The sequence below is a fragment of the Acanthochromis polyacanthus genome, chromosome 17 (assembly GCF_021347895.1).
Source record: "Acanthochromis polyacanthus isolate Apoly-LR-REF ecotype Palm Island chromosome 17, KAUST_Apoly_ChrSc, whole genome shotgun sequence".
Taxonomy (NCBI): Eukaryota; Metazoa; Chordata; class Actinopteri; family Pomacentridae; genus Acanthochromis; species Acanthochromis polyacanthus.
The window spans coordinates 26,420,335-26,437,310 of NC_067129.1; the positions used below are offsets into that span (position 1 = coordinate 26,420,335).

Genomic DNA, 16,976 nt, shown 5'->3' on the forward strand with positions numbered 1-16,976 from the left:
CATCTGGGAGCTGATGCTAACTCTTCAAGGCTTCGAAGAATGTTTTTTGTGTATAGTGCAGAGCATTCCTTGTAACCCGGCTTTTTACAGGCCACAAAGAATGGTGTTATGTTTTTTCCAATTGCATCCCCTGAGCTTAAATCTGAAAAACTAACTAGGGTTGCAGCAGTTTATGGTAATTATAGCTTCTCAATGTTACATCAGTGACATAAGCTTGTTTTATTCCTCAATGTCACTGACATTGTAGTCCGTTGCATTATTAGGTTGTGCAGTGAGAAAGAGCCATTATTTAAATACATTATGGATTCAGTTTTGAAGGTAAGTAGCAGCTTTATTAACAAAGCACATTGACAGTAGTCAAAATGTTTTACATGGACAAAGAAAATCATAGTAAGTACTCAGTTTATTGTCTTGACACATGATTTTAAAATAAAGTAGATGTTTCATCTGTGTAGCCTTGCAATTTCTGCATTTTGGAGGTTCGTTTCAGTAGTTTTTTTTTAAATTTCCGTCTTTATTGAACAGATAACGACTCATTGTTTTGCTTAGAAACTGAAGCTAAAGTTGAGATGATGTAAACTTGATTTTTTTCTAACAGGGATTGTACAGAAGCATGTAAGAAAATTACAGATGAAGATGTTTCTTTAGGCTAAACTGTAAACTGTACAGTTCTTGTGCTGCAGCGACCACTCTGCTATATCATACTTTTTGGTCATGGCTACTTAAAGCACAGCTGTCTCAGCTCTAAGCAAATTCAATATAATGTGGGCAGTCATCATTTTTCTGGATACAGATGCTTTTTTGTGTCCCTTGTGAGCTGGTTTCTTTACGATTTGGTTCTATAGTACTATGGTTAAGCCTCCCCTAGGGCCTTTAATGTTACTTTAATATCATTTTTTTGGAGTTATTAGTTACAGAGCCTTTTCCATGCTTTTTAGCACATGCCCTTCCACAGAAAGCACAACAAGATCAAATTTGAATCAGTGTGTTTTCCTAAATCACTTTTTTTCACAGCATAAGCGAGAAATCAGACCTCGACAGTTGAATAAGCAGTGTTTCTGTGTCCCTGAAAAATTCACGCATCATCAGCAAAGCAAATAGTGTGATAATGAAGTGCTGCATAGATTTTTTTTTTTTGGCAAGCAATGCACTTTGGTGTGTAGTTTCTTCATGTGCACAAATATATCATCTAAAGAAGAGAATCAAAGGCACTTAAACATAAACTATGATCTTTATGATGCCGTCTCTGTGACAGCCCAGGCCAGACGCATTATATTTTTGGATTGTATATCTGTCCCATTCTTGTATTTGGATTGTATGTCTGTCCCATTCTCGTAAGGGTTGGGCTTAGCGCGTTATGTCTCTAATGCTTGGAGGGAATTTAGTCAAATCTGGTGCCAATGTTTGCTTCAGCTCAAGGATGAAGTGACTAGAATTTGGTGGTCAAAGGTCACTGGGACCTCACCAAACACGTTTCCGTCCATAGTTTAAAAAATCATGTGCTAATTTTGACAACATTCGTATAATAGGATAGAATAATGAAGTGATGACATTTTATTTCCAAAAATGCAAATACCAGATGTGGACAAATGTAGATATAAACTACTATTTAACTGGCTGTCAGAGTCATACAGCTGCACATCAGTAATTCTAATTGCCTTTACTTCATATTGTGTATCTCCCTTACTTCTGGCTCTGTAAAAAAGAAAGGAAAATATCGATGTCATTCTTTGGTTGTTGAATAAACCTATAAAAGCTCATCTCTGTGCAAAATGACTGGTGCCTTGTTTGTCATTGCCAGTAGCAGTAAGATGATTTGTTTTTAAAGTCACTTCATAGAGCTCTGACACTGTATAAAGTGAATGAAGAGTAAGTGGTAAGTTAGATATCAGTGAGATAAAAGTGTGCTGGATTACTTTTAGAGTTGTTATCTTGTGACTACTTCTTGTGAGTCCAGCAATGAAATGACAGGTTAAAAATAAAAGCTAATGTATAAAGAAAAAAATACTGAATGTCAATATATTGAATAGCTGCTGCAAAAAAATGTCATCCATAAACAATATTAAAAACAGAGTTTGCTTTCACAAAAATCTTGCAGATATAACTTCATGTGATGTTGTGTAACAGCTTCAGCATCTGAAGCATACTCAAGCTTATTGCAAACAATGAGATGACAGTTTTTTTTACACTATCTAAGCTCATGCCAGGCTGTGCCCAAGGAGAGCATTTAAGGAGAATATACCTGCTGACTCAGTACCTGTATTGATTATAAATGTCATCCACAATGCATCTTTTTTTGCTTGCAGTGATGGATAGTGATCAGATCATTGCTGTGACTGTAAGCTTTTAACAACTAATTTAGATGGTATTGGACATTTTCTAAATCATGCACTTATTTTGGGAAACTCCAGTTATTTGCAATGATTTTGTGTTCATAGCTAATCCCTCAATTGTTAAAATTATGCCACACGTAAGCCATCTTTTTGGGAAATTATTTTCCTCAACTGATCGTATAAATTTCAGTCAACATATGGCGTCTGCTGGTCTGCATGGTCTCACCCTGAAAACATATGGTCTTTCTGGCACTAGTTTGTAACCCATTGACTAGATAATCAGACAGGATATCTAGTGTTACCACCATGATAATCCTGAAGAATGAGCACACGGGAGCCTCAGCTGCCACTTTAGTAAACAGCTGGTCATTAGTGTTGACTTCAATAACAGGTACAGTAGAATTAAAAACCCTCCAGGGAGCCGCCAGATCACCCATCATCTGCAGTTACCAGGACAACACAGTGAAAATGATGGTCACATGACTTTACTATTGCACCATGCCGTGGGGATGTTTTATCTAGTGCCAGTCTTTATTCACTACAAAACTGTCAGTGTGACAGAGGGCTATTTTAGGTTAGTAATGAGATCCCAAGAGTGTTGCGTAGACATAATGGTGCACATCTGAACAGCTTCTCGAGTCTTCCACATGTGGAGCCATCTGTGTGCTTCCTACTGAGATATGTGGTCTACGACAGCTGAACCTTCTTTTGTCTGGAGATTGTAGTACCTGTGGGCAGTGACAGGTAGGCTGTTTCACACTAGTCAGACCTGCCTCAGGTATCATCCAGCAGTAATGCTTCAAATAGTAACTGCTTTTTCATCATATGTAAGATGCCAAAGTCAGCCTAGGTGACTATGAATATGTTTTACTCTGGGGACAACAATCCCTTCCCTTACAGCTTTTCTGCTCACACTGCAGACATCAAATTTGTGTGTGGCAGGTGTATTCTCAACCCTTCTTTCTAAAGCTAATTTAGACCATCTCTAACTGAGCCAAGCATCTCTAAGCTGAGTGACGCAGCCCATTTTAAAGAATGGTCAATTTGAGGTTGCCACCACTTCAAGGCTTCTTCCACGTGGCTGCTAAAAACCCATGACAGGCTTGATCACCACATTGACTGTCTGCCACATGCACTGCTGCTTTGTTCAGTGTAGCGCTCAGAAGATACCAGGTTAATTTGTGTAGCACCACGTGCTGTTCACACTATATGATGTGTATTTAGAAAGAGCATGACAATAGACTGCAATCATGAAATATACTTCAGGTTTGGAACGTTTGTTTGGGAAACTGTCCTTTATTCCTAATCAAATAGATGTCATCACAGTTTATTGCTTTAAAGTGCAGCTTGTGCTACACACACCTGAAGCCATTTCTTTAATTTACTAGATTTGATTACCTCATTAACACATTTTAACCATGTGGTCATCATTAATGCATCAGTGAAGTGAAACTGAAGTGACATAAAGTTTCATCTGTTCTCACAACTCTGATCCAAAACAGCACTGAAGCAACTAATTCAATGTTCTTGAGAGGGATAGCTTTAATTTGAAATCTCTTTAATAACTTCACAGTTAATTGGTGTTCTTGTGCAATTGACACAATATCTAAAAGGGAGAAGAAAATCAGTTGTAAGAGCATGTCATCAGGTCTTGTAGATTAATAGAAAAATCTGGAACTAGATATCCAACATAAAAAGATAAGTAAAAATTTTACATGCCTGAATACTTTCTGTATCATTTTATATGATCACATCTTGTCATTTTGCTCTTGCCTCCTCTTTGTCTGTTTATCCATAATGCAATGTGAGAGCTGAGCTCTCTTTCCTTTCTGCTGAGTTGCTGTGTTATAATAGGTATTAAGTGTCAGTTGTAGACTGAGTGAGTTGGTCTAATGAAAAGCCTATTCAATGGGCTGTCATTTGTCAACCAGCATTAGATAATGCTCTATAAACGCTGACAGCAGACAAAGGTTTGCTGCTACTTAGAGATGAAACATGATTTAACCAATTTTGTGGATGTTAAAATGAACCTCTCTTTGTTTTTACTTATAAAGAAATACAGAGTTGTTACATTGATGAAAAGAAAATAAGACAGTAGTTGGTAAACTCTGCATCTGTTTTTATTGTACTTGTTTGTCAGAATGGTACTGAGTGTGGTTTCCTGGTGCGTCAGAACTCTGAACTCTTGCGAGCCCTCGATGAATTGGAGAAGACTTGCACCACACTGAGGGAGGAGAATGGCCTGCTGGTAAGACTAAAAATAACAGAATGTGTAGTCTTGACTGAAGGCTTTGTAGAAAGTAGGCCAGGTGCACAGACACATCGAACAGAGAGATGCAACACCCTCTGTTTCAGTTTTCACATTCATTTATTCAGTTTAGAAAATGATGAATATTTTCTGCCTTTCCCCATGTATTGTTTGAATTAGGGGTGTCGCAATATACCGATATTGACATAATTGGTATATTTAACAATATTAAACATGAATATCATGCTAGTAATACCCATATGATAATGTAAATAAACCAGCACCAGTAACTATCTGGTTGAAGCTCCAACACAGGAACAACATACAGAACAGTTATGGTTACAGACTCTCTTGTCACCTCTCTGTGGTTGTATTTGAGTGTAATTCATTTGCCAAAAAAAGAGACAAAAGACATAACAAACTTAAAGATAAACTTGACTGATAATGTATTTTTTCAAATGTTCTATAGACACTAAAATATTTTAGCCATTGTGATGGTGGTGTGAAATTCAGACAGCTCTAATCAAAGGTATACACCGTGTCCCAAAAGTTCTTTCTCCCTAGAAAAACAAAGCTCAAATACAGAATATACAATACAGTCAATTTATTCAGTAACCAGTATTTCCCCCTTTCACTTTGATCACAGCTTTCAGTCTTTCAGGCATGAAATATTTGAGGTTCTTGAGTATGCATGGTTCCCCCACTTCCATAGTTTCATGGTGGTTGGTGGTGGACTCAGTTCTCAATTGGGCTGAGGTCAGGGGAGTTTGGTAACCATTTCTCCTTAGGCAGAAAGCCAGGTAGATTCTCAGAACACCATTACAGAGTCATCCGGACAGTGTGAGCAGGGGCACCATCTTCCATAAATACCAATTCTGAACGTCTGTTCAGTCACAGGCCCGATTTATTTTTTCCTTCTGACCAAAACTGGAAGTAGTACCTTTTCTAGAATATTGTTGGTATAATATTATTCATTAATAGTGGTTACTGGAGTCACATTGCGCAGTTCTGAGAGACCTAAAGCGGACTATGGGCACTTGTTTAGAAGATGGTACTTTTTCACCATCGTCTGTATAGATATGGCTGTTTTGGCTATTGATTGTCAGAAATAAGTAGAGAGGGCATTCATCAAAGAAAACCCAGTTCTCCCAGTCTTTTGGCATCAGAGTTATGTACTTCGTCGTGAAAGCCAGTCTCTTCTCCTTATGCAGCTTGTTGAGTTGCGGGGTATGTTGCCTCTTGTAAAATTTCATCCCCAATGTTTCTGTTAAATAACAATGCACGGAGCTCTTAGAAATATCGTTCCCAAGATTTTTCAGCCTCTGACTGAGTCACCGGCATGACTCGTGTCTTTTACCGTTGGACTTTCTCATCAGATCCTGGGCTCGTGCAGTTAGGTCAGATGAACATCCTGAGCATGGCAAGTCTTTGAAGGATCCTCCTTTGTTGTAGTTTTGTCACCACTTCTGCACCCAGCGGATACTTCTGCCAAGAGACAGAGCTACCTGCTAGCCAGTTTTTCCTGCATTTCAAAGAGAAATGGCCTGTGCACAAATCTCAGACTCTGAAACAGTAGTTTTCTCACCCTTCCTCTTGGCCATGGCAACAGTGCTTCCAAAATGTGGTTGTGAGTATAATGTACTTTGGTCAAGGAAGAAATTTATATTTGTGTGACCCATTTTGGTGATAAACAATCAAACATGTTGTCCACTGGGGAGAACGACCTTTTGGGACACGGTGTAAAATATGCTTCAATGTGACCAACTCTGGAGGCAGTAGCAAATGTGTGATTTCTATTCTGCACCGTGAAAATTTGGTCTTGTGACCTCCCTAGTCTGAAAGTCAACAGGTTGCACAGGCGGATGATTTCAAACTAGCAAGCCAGCTACCGAGCCCTCATTCAAACTATCAATATGCTCCCCTGAATAATTGCCTGTATGACTTTCTTGTTCGGCATTGCTGTGTTAGCATTTGCTGCAGGCCCTGTCTGATGATGATATTTGTTTCCCGTGTGCTTAGCGGAAGAGCAGTGCCCCAGAGACGGAGGAGAAGGTCAGACGGCTGAGGAGAAAGAACACAGAGCTGGCTGTTCTCGCTAAGAGGCTGGAGGAGAGGGCTCGGAAGCTGCAGGAGGCCAACCTCAAAGTGGTAAACTCCACAAATAGCATACTTCAAAGATTCTCACAGCAAACTGTGTTGCCGAGCAGTGTGTTAGCGAGCCACACTGCAAGCCAAATGCTATAAGTGATTCATAATCAAACACCACAGTCTAAATCATCACATCGTCATCATATCTGGTAATGAGTTAGGAATAGAATAGTCAAGCGTGTGATGAATAGGAGCCTTGTTGTAAAATATCAGCTACCTAATGAATAATTTAATGCATCGTTGCAATAGCTAAAAGAATTCAGTTTTCATTCCAGGAAGTCCCCTAGGATGCAATATATTCTTTTATTAAAGAGCAAAAAAGAGCACTGATTGTATAAATCATACTCTGTTGAGGATGAAATCTTTCTTAGTTTCAATATATTCCATCTTTTATAAAGAAAATTCTTGAATGCAGATTTTTAAAACCCCTTCATATGAACTTTTTTCTTTTACTGTACATGTGTACTGTTTTGCAACATAGCTCAATAGTTAGATAACATCTGTACTGATATATAGTTGTAGATAACTTTTTTCTTTTTACCAGAATAAGGAATTAAGTTGGTTGAATCTGTGTGTATGCAGCAATTTGAGGGAGAACTAGGGAAAGAAAATGCTGAGGAGACAAGCAGTTTCATACTGTGTTTTTCTTTCTTTACTTCACCAGTGGCATACAAAACACTAAAATATACAGCTTCAACAAAATATATGCTTGATTGCCCAGTACCTACTTTCTGATACGCTGTAGTAGCTTTAGATGCTTAGGCACTATTTTGGGGCATTGTTTTATTGGTAGCATACAGATGTTTTTCCAGGCATTTCCACAATTTACAATTTAGGAGTTGTTATTAATTGTGTTGATGATTGTGTAGTCTCCTGTCAAATGACGTCAGCACAATAATATAATATAATCCAACACAATTATACCAGGAAGTCTTCTCAGAAAAGCTACAATAGTCCAATACAATAGTTTCCTTGCTGCCACAGTCACTGGCTGCTGTGTGTTCTGTGTGCACCTGGATAGTAACTGATGGTGGACTGTAGCTACTGTTCTTGTCCTGATGGTGCTGGTAAATCAGTGAGAAACAGCTCGGCTTTCCACTGCAAATACTGAAAGTCCACAGCAGCTACTCCTACAAACTACAATGACATTTTGTTAGTGCTTGGCTCAAGTTTTTTTTAAGGGGGCTTTAGTCAACCAAAGCAAATCTGAGTTGACTGAAATCATATCTACTCTTCTACCAATCACTTAGTCACAGGATGAAAGAAAGAGTCTTATTAGTGTTAATGAATTACAAGTAAACTTAAAAATCTACCATTTGCAGCATGTTACATTATTTTAATCTTGTCATTTTATACTGAAATAATAAGAAAAGACTGAGCAGACCAGTGTGCAACTGTCCATATTCATAGAATTTCTGAAAATATAATTTTATCAACTGCTGATTCCAGCACCAGAACTATTGAGGAATATAACGCAAACAAAATAGTCTATTTCATTTCATTTCATTTCATTTATTCTTTTCCATGGTAATGCGTAAAAAAAAACAAAAACAAATGGATACAATTTATAAAGCACAAAATACGCACATCCCATGTACAAGAACAGGAGTAGGATGAAGAATAAGTCTTTTTAACTCCTACCCCAGTCTTTTTTCCAAACTCAAACAGAAAACAACCACAACAAAAAACATCAGATGGCCACAATCAATCTACAGATCAATCACATCATTGTTATTGCTCCTTTGCGTAAATGTTAAATATTTTTTCTTTAAACTTACATTTAAAGTGCAAAATGTTTGAACATTGCTTCACTTCTTTTTCCAAGGAATTCCATTTTTCCACACCCGCGACAGATACACACATTCCTTTAAGAGTCGTTCTTGCAGAATTATATTTAAAGTCAAGATTTCTTCTACTTTTTTCACTATTCAAAGTAAAAAGTGTTTGCAAACCACAAGGTAGCAAGCCTTTTTTTGCTTTATGCATGACTATTAATGTTTGTAAAACAATTAAATCCTTCAATTTTAATAGTCCTGACTTCAGGAACAGTTTTGTTGTATGCTCTTTTGAAGCGGCTTTATTAATTATTCTAAGAGCCCTCTTTTGTAAAATAACTAAGGGTAACAGATGAGTAGGATATGAATTACCCCAAACCTCCAAACAGTATACCAAATACGGTAAAATTAAAGAACAGTATAATATTCTCAATGCATTATAATTTAACAAATACTTAACTTTACTCATCACACCTATATTTCTACATATTTTCTTCTTTACATGTCCAATATGCGACTTCCATTTCAATTTTTCGTCGATGAATACTCCTAAAAACTTAAATTCAGACACTCTTTCTATACACTGTCCATTTAAATTCAAGTTTACAATTTCTGGACTTTTTTGATTTGAAAACAACATAAACTTTGTTTTGCTTAAATTTAATGATAATTTATTTTTATTAAACCATTTCCGAAGCAGGACCATTTCTGTCTCAATCGTTTTTATTAATGTTTTTAAATTATTTCCAGACACAAAAAATTTGTGTCATCTGCAAAAAGGACAAAGCGCAACACTTTTGAAAATTCACAGAGGTCATTAATATATAAAATAAAAAGTTTGGGCCCTAATACTGAGCCTTGTGGAACTCCACACTGAATTGTTTCTAATTTGGATTGATAACCTGCAAACTCAACATATTGTTGTCTATTTTTTAAATAACTAGCGACCCAATCTAATGCAATCCCTCTAATTCCATATTTCTGTAGTTTGGATATCATTAAGTGATGTGATATCTATCATTTTTGTCATGTGATATAAAAACTGCTGTTGGCAAAGTTAGCTCAACTTTTTAGCTCTGGGTTTGGAAAAAATGAAGCCACTTCAAAAACTTATTTGACATGGCTGGCATCAGTTAGTTTGGAGCTGATTAAATAATCAATAAACATAGCCTAAACACTATATTAGTTGGCAGTATCTATTAGGTTGATGGGGTTCAAAGCTGTGAAAAAAAATGGAAGTGTTCACAAGTAGATTAATGGAAGGCTGTTGATATAGCACTTATGCCCTCATGACAATAATAGAAGTGATAATCTGGCCTTGGACAATTTGCGTATCAACCAGTTGACTGGATGATGTGGACAGCTTGTTTATCCTTGTGTGTCTTTTCTCAATACGAGTATATTCTAGACCTCTTGTCTGAAATGCTTTGTTGTGATTAATACATATTTCCTCTGCAGGTAAATTCCCCGTCATTGATGAGACCTGGATCAGTGGAACAATATAAGAGGGCTTTTGCCCGTCAGCGAGCTCGGGATCTAGCCCAGCATGCTGATGCACTGCTGTATAAGGACAAGGAGATTGCTGCCCTGCAGCAGGAGTGCAGAGAGCTGGAGGCACAGCTGGGCACCACTAAGGTATTCATAACACAACTCCACAGTAACCTATGGAAGGTCACTCAACTGGGAAATTGAACTGGGATCACTAATTTGGCTTTAAGTTCACTTTCAACTGAAAGGCTTATTCCAAATTTTTACCCTCCATCTAACCCCACTCGCCATCACTGCCAGAGCTGACATTGCCACAAGGTTGCTCTCTGCTGGTCAACATGGGTACTGCTCATCCTCCCTCCTAAGCCTGTATTACAAAGACTGCGTCACTGATGATGTCTAGATAGATGACAGTGCATGAATCGGCTGCCTTTCTATGTGCCTGTTTTTAAATACGATGGACTTAAGAGCTGCTTCTACTGAATGTGAACATCTGTTGAGTTAATAATAAAGGTTTTCAGGGGTGAGCTGCGCATTGATCTAATGAGCGTGCCTGTGCTAAATCCCATGTTACATTTAAGGTGAACTAGAAAATGAAAATCTAATCTTTTGATCAAATAACTGACTTTTTTTTTTTACTTCAGTCACCCAAAAACAACTTCACTACATTTACTAGGACATCTAATGTTTATGTTTACAGCTGTTCAGTACTATAGTGGTTTGAACTGTGACATCAAGATCACAAACAATAAGACTGCACATTTATTCTGTGAATCTATTTAGTACTGGGGATGCAGTTTAAATATGTTTTGAAGAAACACTGACAGAAAAATAATGAGCGGAATTGAAAACATTGTCTCGTGGCTAATTTTAATGCGTGTCTGTGCAGGACTCCTCTCTTCCATCTGGCAGAGTGGAATTTGAGAAGCTTCTCATCGAGTCTCAGAAGGAGGTGCTACGGCTCCAGAGACAGCTCTCCGTCACATCATCCAGGCAGCAGCACAACCAAAGCCCTGACCACGGTGGCCTAGAGAAGTCTGGGGAAATTACTAAGGAGGAGGGGGAAGATAAGGTAAAGTCATCCCCCTTACTTAGTAACACAGTTAAACTCTACGCTGACTCCTTAATCAGCTTTAATATAGGCAAGTGAGCTGAATCTTTGCACAGTAAATCAGACTTCAGTTCAGCCATAATTTTAGTCATTATTTGTGGTCAAGTATGTGATTCCGAACAGACCAGGTACATTCTGAGTACTTACACTCAGGATGGTGTTGTTACTTCAGTACAGTTTGGAATATACATAATTCAACCACATAAAATAAAGAGCTTTGAGTTTTTCCCAAACCTAGTGTATGTTTATGTTGGCATGGATGTTTTGCAGCGTTATATAATGGCTTGTCGTCGGCTCAATACTAATCTGCCAGAAGCCATAATGAGATGATTCCCAGTCTTGAACTAGGGCCTGATCAAAGATACCGAAGTCACACACTCTGATCTTCTCCACATTTAATGCGTATCATCTCTTTATTCAGTTCTTAGAAACAATTCTTCAGCAGAGAATGGACACTCAGATTTATCAGACACAAAAAATAGAGAGAGACACATAATTCAGAAATGCATAAAATGGTTACATAATGTAGTATGGGTCTTATTTGTTTTTGTAAAATTTCATTCATCCACAGCAGTGACCAGCTTTTTAATAGGGTAAAGTGTTATTTTCCCGCTGTCCTTCATTTCAGTTTATTTTATAGCTATAGATTCTGTTTCTAAATATCAGTTTTTATCACTTTGATGGGCATATTTTGGAATTTTAGGTAAAATCATCCACTCTGTGTGAAATGGAGTAAATTCTCTGCCTGTGAAGCTCAAATGAGAATGCCGATTGTGGTAATCTGTCGTTTGTGGGACGCATACATGCACTCTCAGTGGCACGCGCACACCCAGAAAGGGGCCATGTTGTGTGAACTCTAATCCCCTCTAACAACAGAATGGTACAGTCCAGTAATCCGCTCTCTGTTGCTGTGGCAGCGGTGAGAGGGTTTTGGGTGGTAGGTAAGACTCCAGCCGCACTAAAGACTTTTCTATCTCACCCTGCTCTGGATAACTAGCAGGCCAAGGGAAGCCTTGACGTTGCCACAGATCACACGAAAGGGGTAGGTCATCTTGTGAATATTGTTGTCTCTGTTCGTGTCAGTGGTCCGTTGTAGTTCTCTTTGGGTATCTTCATATGTGTCTGCTTGGCATGGAACTGAAGCTGTGCAAGATTCAAAGTTGAGGCTTAGCACTGAAAACCTGTCATGACGAACCGGGAGCGTGAAAGAACTGGCTCAAGGCTTATTCTCAAAGATTATTAGTATGTTGCATGAAGCATCTTGGTATTACAAGATGACTTGCAGCTAAAGGGTTTTCTTTGAGGTTTCATTGTAGTTGTTATTTTAATATTTTTTCAGTAAATCCTGTGGTAAATCCCACCCTTGTCTGTGATGGACTGCCACTTTCTCACATATTAGAAAGATGGGACAAGCATGAGGCCTCGTCAAGGGCAGCCTGTCAGAAACCTGGTTTTGTAACAGTCATATTTTTGAGCTTCCAGATGTAGATTTTAGACAGACCGACTTAGTGACAGGATGGTAGAGCATTTGGTTGGTGGATATCGATATGTTCAGTATTAAAAAGAAAATCAACGGCCAGGCCAATCCATTAAGGTGCTTTTAAAAGAAGTGATCCAGTTACCCGTTTCAGTAGTCTGCAGGGATTACACCAATGTGCTTATGGCATTCAGGGCCTGCTGAATGGGATCTGACCCTGCTTTAGTACGCATGGGCCTAGGGTGTACTTGATCCTTTAGTATACATGGACCACATCCGTGGAAAGTGTGCAGAATGGCAGCCTACAGTGTGCAGCAGTGTGCGGTCAAAGGGGAACTTCTGAACTAGAGATTCTTCTGACAGCAACACGTTCAGCAGCACCGTCTGTGGTCTCAACCTGAATACAGACTGTAGGCATTCCTGCATCCATCATTCGGTCATTCAGTGATAAGAGATTTATGTGACTGTGTTTACACATCTGCAGGATCATTTGGCTTCATTATTTTAGTCTTTATGCACACCCTGTTTTGTTTCTAGTGTAGTTTTAGCACATCCCCTCAGTCCCAGACATGTGAAGTAGTTGTCACTATGGCTGTGAAGGTTTTTGGGTGTTCTCTGCTACATTAGAGGATGTTATTCATTTGTTGCATGTTGTGACTGAGTTAAGCCAAAATACATGATGCTGCCATTGGGTAATTGAAAATCTACACTGAAATTTTAGTCTCCTTTAAGGCCAACTCTTCTTTGAATGCATTTATATTGCATGTAAGCCTGACTGAACATAATAAGCAGACATATATTCTTACTCTCTTATTTCTATATTTTGAAATGAAGGTGTACTTAAGACCTCAACAAAGACAAGAATGCATTGTACTTGATTCATTGATCATTATAGCTATTAATTGTTTTGTAGCTTTGGAAATTAGGATTGGGTTTTTATAATCTTACTACTGAATTCCCCTGTTTAATCTGAGTCATTTTAACCATCGTAGGGGAACTGTTGCTTTTTACTGTTTAGCTTATCAGTAAGCAAAACACAACCAAGAAGTTGCTTAAGTGTTAAAGAACGAAAACTCAAAAGATTCAGTTGAAATCTGAAGATTAAAAGACAAAGTTTTGATTGACAGCTTTGCTGATGTACATACCATCGCTACACGTGAAAATGAGATCAGATAGAAATAGAAGAAAAGTTTGTGCCCAGTATACATGTTAAAAATAAATATGTGCTCACCCACAAAACATAAAATGTGTCTAAATATGGTTTTACAAGTTGAAATAAGAGTAGCCTCCCGATTTTGGCTAAAATCAGATTGATCCGCCTAGACTTGATGCGAAATTTAAATAAACCCTTGAAGTTTTTATGGCATGATGAGTTGATTGTTGTATTCGAGTTGATGTCTCTTGCACTTGTTGGAGCTACTCTGGTGGTGCAGCAGTGTGACACAGTGATGCTTTGTTTACTCCATAAACAATCAAGCAGCAATTTGTTGAAGTCATTCTCCCCGCTGCCTTACAGATAGACACAAGCCCAGCAACACCAAAGTTTCATTTTCACTTCATCAAGTTAAATTGTGAAACTATTGTTAAATAGTGACTGCTAATGTGACCTGCTGTTGTTGTCCCAAAGTGAGAAGTTGCTACATTAGGCAGCTTATTTTCACTCAAGGCTGTTACCATTTTGGTCCGCTTTTTCTGCTTGATGCCTAAAATTTCATATGGTACTGTTGAGTGGAATTCATCACACTGTAGATCCCATTGCATGACTAGATTGAGTAGCTGGTAGTGTTAAATTTGAACTTCAGCATCTTTTAACCCTTTGATGTGTTACATGCGTCAAAAGTGACCCAAAACCAATGGAAAATCACCTGACTCATATCGTGCATCAAAGAGTTAATTAAGGAATTTTCTTGCATAGAAATTCCACAGTACAATATTGACTGGTCTGCTGATGATTCATATTGCTTGAACATAATGCATCACAAGTCATTTTACATGATGAACCGTGATGTTTGGCTTTTGATGTTGGCCTGAACCAGCTACAGACTTACCTCATAAAGTCTCAGAAAACAGAATCTTCAAAATGTCAGCAAAACCTGTTAATGCAAATTACTGCTATCTGTATGTAACACAAAAACAGTACAAACAATAATACTGTACAAAAAACACTAATGTGACTACTGAAGGCCCATGCAAGCACAAAATTCTTGCCAACATTCTGCTTGATTTATCTCTTCAACTTAATATGAGCAAAATTGTCAACTAGCTTGATTCACTCTTTCTTGTCCTTCGAAAAAAATCATGTAATACTCTTTAATTGATAAAGCGGCTGAGAGTAGTTGTCAGGATTAAAACTAGTGATTCATTACTTTACTAGGTAAAGTGAATATGATTCTTAGGATAATTTTGTTCTTTTTTGGAGGATAAATGTTGATATTTAACTTGTTAAGCAGATTAAAGATCAACTGCTGCTCAGTTAAACAATTAACTGATGATTCTTGGGGAATCCATTTGGGAAAAAAGTCAGTCTAATGAAACCATCTGAACACATATTTATGCACTATTCAAAATCTCTTTGAAAGCGACTATGTTCCTCCATCAGGCAGGTTACTGTGAAGTGGGTACAGTGTTGACATGTGCACCCCAAAAAGAAGTTTTAATCATTTTGATGCCCTCAGCCGTTGATCTTGCAGCCTGTGTGTTGTAGACGATGAAATAAAAATGTGTCCTAATACTGGAACAGTAACACAATGTACCGAAAACCTTCAAGTCTCGATTTTCTTTTTCGATATTTTGTAGTTTTGCTGCTACATGTGGGACACATTGTGAGATATACAAATCTATCTACAGTCTACAATCGACTGGAACCCTGACACCTGAGTTTATCTGTCTCTCTACTTGTCCAAGTGACAATAGAGTCTGAAACTTGTTGGTACACTGTAAAGTATGTGCAGCCTGTTTAGTCATAGTAAGTTTCGCTAGGTTAGTGTGTTGGCACAAAAACCTTTGAAATGATTCACAATAGCCTATAGTTTGTTCTAATGCTCTGTTTGACAGTCCTGTTATTCTTCATTACAATGTATAAATGAGACATTATGTAATATTCCCCATGTGCTCATTCGTCTGAACCATGTTGAATTATAGCACACGTCACCTGAACACTGATTATGTTTGTTTTGAACGCATCACTGTGAGCTCTCAAATTTACAGAACAAACTGCTTTTTAAGTAATTTTACCTGTATGTTCCTCAGCAAAATATCATATACTGATGTGTGAACTTAAAAATAAAATATCCCAACTTCTTGAAAGACCTGTCCAGGGTGTCCCCTGCCTTCGCCCGAGTCAGCTGGGATAGGCTCCAGCACCCCCCGCGACCCTAGTGAGGAGAAAGCGGTGTATAGAGAATGGATGGATGAACTTCTTGAAAGAAATATTTTGTTATGCTAAGTGGAATCTTTATCATTAGATAGATTAGAGAGCAAATACAACAAAAGAGTAAAGTAAATGAGAGATGACAGAGAAGTACAATGATAACTTTAAAAAAGACTGATTTAAGTTTGCATAATAATTAGTGCTGAGCAATGATTAAAATTTTTTATTGCGATGAATTGCATGATTTTTATGTGATTAATCGTGATTAATCGTGAAATTCAGTAATGAATTTTAAAGTTGTGTATTCTGCACTTTTATTTTTAATGTAGTGCTATACGAACAAAAATGCAATAACAATTGGTTTGTAAACACTTTAAACAAATAAAGTGCTTTTTGTTAGCAGTATTACCTTTACAGTAGCAGTTAACATATTTCTTGTAAATCTCAACCTAAACAACCTGCCCAACCTCAGAGTCGAGAGCCACAATCATAACATTATAAGAGGAACCTTCCCAGCAACAGCAACTTAACATTCATATATCATTTTAAATATCCGTTTTTCTTTCTGAACAGATACCAGCAGAAACATTTTTCTTTTATGAGGGAGCAGCAGAAACAGTCTATGTTCAGTAGCAGCTGTCGCTTTTAGAGTGAGGTGAAGTGGTCAAACAGAAAGAAGTACACAGCTGGGACTGACTGTGCAGAAGACTTTTTAGTCTATGAAGTCCATGTTTGTACTTCTTTTTTGACCTTTTTAGGCTTTAATTTATAGGACAGTGGAGAGTGACAGGAAATGTGAGGAGAAGAGCAAATGGCCGTGGGACAGACCTGAACCCATGACCTCTGTGTCGGGGACTACAGTCCCAGTTAATATCATCACACACAAAAAATCCTTCCAATGATGCAGGTTGAGGCTCAAACCGACATCTTCCACAATACTAATGGAAATGCAGTCTATAGCTAACTACTTTACTGCGACATTTGTTAGCTTGTCATGTTTTGGTTTATCTCTATTTCTCCCACACA

At 37.9% G+C, this 16,976-nt stretch overlaps 1 protein-coding gene across 18 annotated transcripts in view; it reads left to right on the forward strand.

Annotated features, from left to right (window-relative positions):
• The window catches only part of LOC110967859 (peripheral-type benzodiazepine receptor-associated protein 1), a 78,833-nt gene that overhangs the window by 25,133 nt on the left and 36,724 nt on the right, over window positions 1-16,976 (forward strand). For 17 of the 18 annotated variants that reach the window (XM_051937085.1, XM_022217583.2, XM_022217588.2 and 14 more), the window contains 4 exons: window positions 4,474-4,581; window positions 6,601-6,729; window positions 9,963-10,139; window positions 10,882-11,064. In XM_051937085.1, the coding sequence (XP_051793045.1) occupies window positions 4,474-4,581; window positions 6,601-6,729; window positions 9,963-10,139; window positions 10,882-11,064 (597 nt within the window). The remainder of the gene's footprint in view (window positions 1-4,473; window positions 4,582-6,600; window positions 6,730-9,962; window positions 10,140-10,881; window positions 11,065-16,976) is intronic. The other variant, XM_051937081.1, reaches the window with a different exon arrangement.